The sequence below is a fragment of the Carya illinoinensis genome, chromosome 10 (genome assembly GCF_018687715.1).
Source record: "Carya illinoinensis cultivar Pawnee chromosome 10, C.illinoinensisPawnee_v1, whole genome shotgun sequence".
In the NCBI taxonomy this organism is placed as follows: domain Eukaryota; kingdom Viridiplantae; phylum Streptophyta; class Magnoliopsida; order Fagales; family Juglandaceae; genus Carya; species Carya illinoinensis.
In genome coordinates, this window is record NC_056761.1 from 15,859,641 (window position 1) to 15,864,953 (window position 5,313).

The 5,313-nt window shown below is 37.3% G+C and overlaps 1 protein-coding gene across 1 annotated transcript; it reads right to left on the reverse strand.

Annotated features, from left to right (window-relative positions):
• Positions 1-241: 241 nt before the first annotated feature.
• LOC122278480 (protein FAR-RED IMPAIRED RESPONSE 1-like) lies at positions 242-2,170 on the reverse strand. Its single transcript, XM_043088666.1, has 4 exons — positions 2,126-2,170; positions 1,773-2,030; positions 1,157-1,666; positions 242-862 (listed from the first exon to the last, which is right to left on the reverse strand). The coding sequence occupies exons 1-4, from the start codon at positions 2,168-2,170 to the stop codon at positions 242-244; spliced, it is 1,434 nt and encodes a 477-aa protein (XP_042944600.1).
• Positions 2,171-5,313: the final 3,143 nt, after the last annotated feature.

Below are 5,313 nucleotides of genomic sequence, written 5' to 3' on the forward strand. Positions count from 1 at the left end.
AATGCATCCTCAGTATGTTTTTTTGAACTAGCTGCGCGAGTAATCATCTTATAACAGATATTCAATAGATTAGAATATCTGTTACCATCTTCTCGCTGACCCCCTGCGTCATAGCTGCTGTCGATTAATGTGTAGCTCCTCTTAATATCCTTCTTCCATCTATCCAAAATATATTGATTCGGCAAAACTTTTATACCATTACATTTAAATACAACCAATATATGCCTGCATAATATACCCCTCATCTGAAATAGCCCACACGAACACTTTGCAGCTGTATCCACATCACTAAAGTCCACTGAATATGTAACTTAGTGAATTCTTCCACATGAACTTCATCCTCTACAAGGTACGTCTTTACACCACCATCTCTCTTAAGTAACTCTGGAGCCAAATCTATAAGACATTGCAGTTCTCTCTGAACTTCCCTGAATTTTGCATTCGTGTAACATTCTTGAAACTTCTTTTCAATCAGAGATCTAGATATGCAAGGAATAGTGACGCTGAAGGAGTGAAAGTCAGAGCTATTTTCATTCTCAATTTTTTTCTTCAAGGTGTTGTCAAACTGATCAACAAACTCTTTCAAGTTTGTCTTAGCGTGAACATAACCATCAAAAAAAGCATTCATGCTTTCACTCTGCTGCGTTGTACTGATCCCCGCCCAAAATGAATCTTTCAAGAATGCCGGTACCCAATGCTCACGCTCAGTGTATAAAGTTTGCAGCCAAGCATTCTTCTCCAAGTTGTAAGTGGTGATTAAATGCTCCCAATAGCTTTCAAATTCTTCAACATTTTGGGAATCATACACACATTTCATCAGGGCACTCTTCATCCCACTTTTATAGGCAGAATAGGAGGAAAGCTTCTTAGGGAATTTTTTCAGTATATGTCACAAACAAAATCGATGTCGACTTTTTGGGAAGACAATAGCAATAGCATTCTTCATTGCTCTGTCCTGATCTGTGATAATAGCTCTAAGAGCTATACCATCCATACACTATAACCAAGTCTTGAATAACCACACAAACGTTGCTGTATCCTCACTGGATATCAATCCTGCTCCCAAAAGAATTGACTGGCCGTGGTGGTTTACACCAACAAATGGTGCAAATGGCATCCCATATCTATTTGTCAGATATGTGGTGTCGAATGTAACCACGTCACTGAAATCTTCATAGGCTGCCCTACTACGAGGGTCTGCCCAGAAGACATTCTTCAACCTCCCATTGTCATCTAGATCCATCGACGCAAAAAAGCCAGGATTTTTGTATTGCATCCGTAAAAAATATTCTTGAAGCGCTCCAGCACCACCAGCACCAAGCCTTAGATGTCTTGCCTTATCAATGTAATTCTGACAATCCTTTTCCAAAAACGGGAGGTTTTCGAAACCTCCCATGCCAACGACAAGAGATCTGAAGCTCTTATTCATTCGGATACCAGCCAGATCATTTGTATCTAAGACTCTTTTTATGGAATCACTAACTTCTCGATTACATCGAAAGAAGTAGGATTTTTTTGGACTGAGGTTGTGGTTATGAATGTTATTAACCGTTGTCAATTGAAACTTTCCATCAACTTTTAAGACATTAATCTTCGCCTTACACTCAGTCTTTCCTGTCGGACGTGGCCTGGCAACATTCAACGTCCTATTATGGGCCTTCCCACCCTGGGCACAACTGAGGGTGATTAGTCCCATCATATCCCTTCTCAGTCCTTCTTGTCATCACCCCAAATCCAATACTCTTAGCATACTGCTTATAATAAGTCATTACTTCTTCAAAGGAATTAAACTCCATCTTCGACTTGGGCTCTAAAATCGTGTCACCACCAATTTCATCATCTAATTGAGATGTCTCGCCAATTCCATCCTCAGTTTCCATAGAATCTGGTCTTTCTTTGTTGCATTCTTCAACTCTAGCGGAGGTAGATGGGAACTCAGTTTCCCTACATCCCGATGTTTCTGCTACATCACCTCTTTCGCTCGCGGCAGATCCAGTAGTCATAACAGGAGTTGGGTAACCATCATTGTGCTAGAAGAATAAGAAAAATATTTAAAAAAAATATGACATTAATCTTAAAAGGATAACCAAAAATTTACAAAAATTCAAGAATACAATTGTATCACCTCTTGAATATTGCATGGATATTGGTAGCCATCTGGCTGTTGCATTACAGCTGGTGACTACGTAGGAAATTCTCCAAAGAAACCGTGCATGTGCATGTAATTTCTGAAGCTTAGAGAAGTTGATGGTATGCCCTGCACATGTTATTACAATGTGTTATTCATGTGGAAATCCATGGATATCAAGCCAACATAGTCCAACAAACTTTTATAAAATATAACACACCGTGGTTGGGCGATTTGGGCTAGATGGTATTAGCCGAGATGAGTGTTCTTCCCCTTTTTCCATAATGAGAAGATATGAACTGTATAATTCAACAAAAGTATATAAAACTTGCCTTACAAGTACTACATCTTGAAGGAAAACTCTAAAATAAACACAACTGAACTATAGAAGGGCAAATTAGTCATAATTAAAAGCAAACAAATAATACCAATTAATTGATCTACTCCCACAAAAGTAATTAAATTTTGCAAATAAATGGTGTCACGTTGGCCACGTAAATCTTGGAAAGAAATAGAGAAATAATTTTATTACTTATTATTTTTATACATTATACTTGTTCGTATTTCGTTATTTTTAAATTAATTAAATTTTTTTATTCATCATTTATATACTATATTCACTTTTAAAAAATAAAAAAAATATGTATAATTTGTAGTATAAAAGTAACTACTAGAATTTGTATGCGAAGGAAAAAAAAAAAAAAACCTACTAGAATTTGTACAGAGAAAAACTAAAAACAAAACAAAAAAGTTCACTCTGGTATAACAATTTTGCATATACTGGACCAGACTCATCAAGAAAGAAAACCCCAACATCATTAAAGGCCAAATCTAAAATTGCAAAAGAGTCTCTTGAAGCAAAACTTCTTGAACTCCAGAAAAGATAAAGCTGGTCGACAGGCTCAATGGAGACAAAGAAAGAAGAATAAGGGCATGCTGAAGGGCAACACACAGAGCAACAATAATGGAGAAGATTTAAGGCTAAATTCTCGAGAAGAAGGCAAAGAGCAGAATATCATAGACGAAGAGCATAAAAATAAGAGCAATCAACCTAAAAGGAACCAAAAGCCAATCATTGATTTGGGAAAGCACAAACAAAGAAGGATAAATGGAGGAAAATTGGGCAACCCAACAATACCGATTAGCCAAAACATACACCAGAAAAAATAACAAGAAAGCACCTCTAAGAGGTTAACTACATTTGTCTAATCCCACGCACTGAACAACCCATTTTTTCAAATAAATTACATCCTAAGTAGCGAATTGTTCACAATAGAAATTTCAACTTTATACTATGTTTAGCTGTCAAAAAAAAAAAAAAATTAAAACATCCATTATTCATCAGTTTTAATAGGTACACGGAATAAATTTCCAATGTCAAGAAGCTCACAAGAAAGTGAGATACATTTCGATGTAAGATATAAATTGGTATGAAAACTATCATCAATAAACCAAAAGACCAACAGGAAAAAAAAAGGAAATCTGAAATAAGAAGATAATAGACCAAATGTTTTCACGCAGTAGATGAATTCTTTTCAACATTATAAAAAAAAATTAACATTTGAATATTTGGAATGTTGGATTAGAGAAGCATGTGGTAGAGGCAGATGGGGAAAGGAAATGCCAATCTTGAGGGGAGGAGGAACAAATCTGATAGAAGACCCAACATTCAAAAGCGTTTATATGAAAATCTACTGGGATTTGAAGAAATTCAAAAGCAGAGGAAGAATAAACACTACATGCACAATGTAGTGGCTTCAGATTCGACGACGACAGGAGTGTGGTTGCTGGGTAGGAGAACTGGTTTGTGCGGTCGCAAGATGTTTTCTACCAATTCTGGGAGCTGAAATGGGTTTCTACCGATTCTTGGTTTGAAATGGGTTTCCCATGGCGTAATCGATTTCTATTTTTTTTAATAATATATCGGAGCGATTCCGCAATGGGTACCCAGCAGCGGGTACCTGTAGCAGTTCTGAAATATATATAGAGGCTCCGTCTTTCACGATGAGGTGTAAAAAATATATCAGTTCTTCTACACACTGTCGCCCCATATAGACACCGTGCAGTCGGTGATGCCACATCAGCTGCTAGTTTTAAAAAAAAAAAAAATTGGAAAATGTACTAAAACGCAATACCTGCAATTAGGAATTTCATTTTGGCATTTTTTCAAATAGCTTGTCTTTCTCTCTGGTTCTTCACGGTATCTAGAGCTTGGTAAGGCCAATGCCTACCTGGGTTCATCCCCTTCCCATATATTTATTTTTTCTTTCCCCTTCTCCACACTTTTTCTATGGAGTTGCCCGAAGCTTCACTCCCACCTGCATCGTCTGTCATTAACCCACCTCCACCCACTTCATCCATTATCAACTCAACCTCTCATTTTGTCACTATTGATTCTTTACCATTGAAGGCCCAAGCGATCCCTTGGATCCCAAAATTTGCGCACTTATTTTTACCTAGGTCGATTGGCTTAACAACGCCCATCACCGTCAAAATCGTGATGTACAAAAACAGGAAGGTCTCCACGAACTCGGCAATCCCAGCCCTGTAAAAAGACCAAGAGCTCAGCTCCCCATGCTCAAACAGTGAGGAGAGAGAAGGAAGGGTGGTTTGGTCTTGCAGTGTGATTTGGGATGGAGGAGAGGGAAGGGTCTTACAGTCTTGTAGCATAGGTTTGAGGAGAGAGAGGGAAGGTCTTGCAGTGGGACAAATGAAAACCAAGAAAAACAAAATGTAGTGATTTGTTTTTTTGCCAACTCAGCAACCGTTTACACGGCGCTTGAGGCAGGCGACTGTATTAAGTGTTTTTCAAAATATATATAGAGGCTCTGTCTTTCTCGATGTATATATGTTGGAGTATTGCATCACATATAGATAATATGGAATTAAAATCCAATGTAGAAAAGGCTAAAATAGTCAATACAATATAGTTAGTTAATTCTGTTGCTTTACATTTTCAGTATAAATAGAGTGTAATAGCAGACTCGTTCATTACTTCTTTCATCAATACAATTTAGAATTCTTTTCCCTTTTCTCTGTTTTCAAGTTCTTCCTTCACTTGATCGAGTTCTTATCATGGTATCAGATTAGAAATTCTGCACATTTCTCTTCTGGGATTCGATCCATCTTCTTTCTTCTCTGCATTACAAATTCCTCGAGAATTTGTAGTGTTCTCTGCATTACAA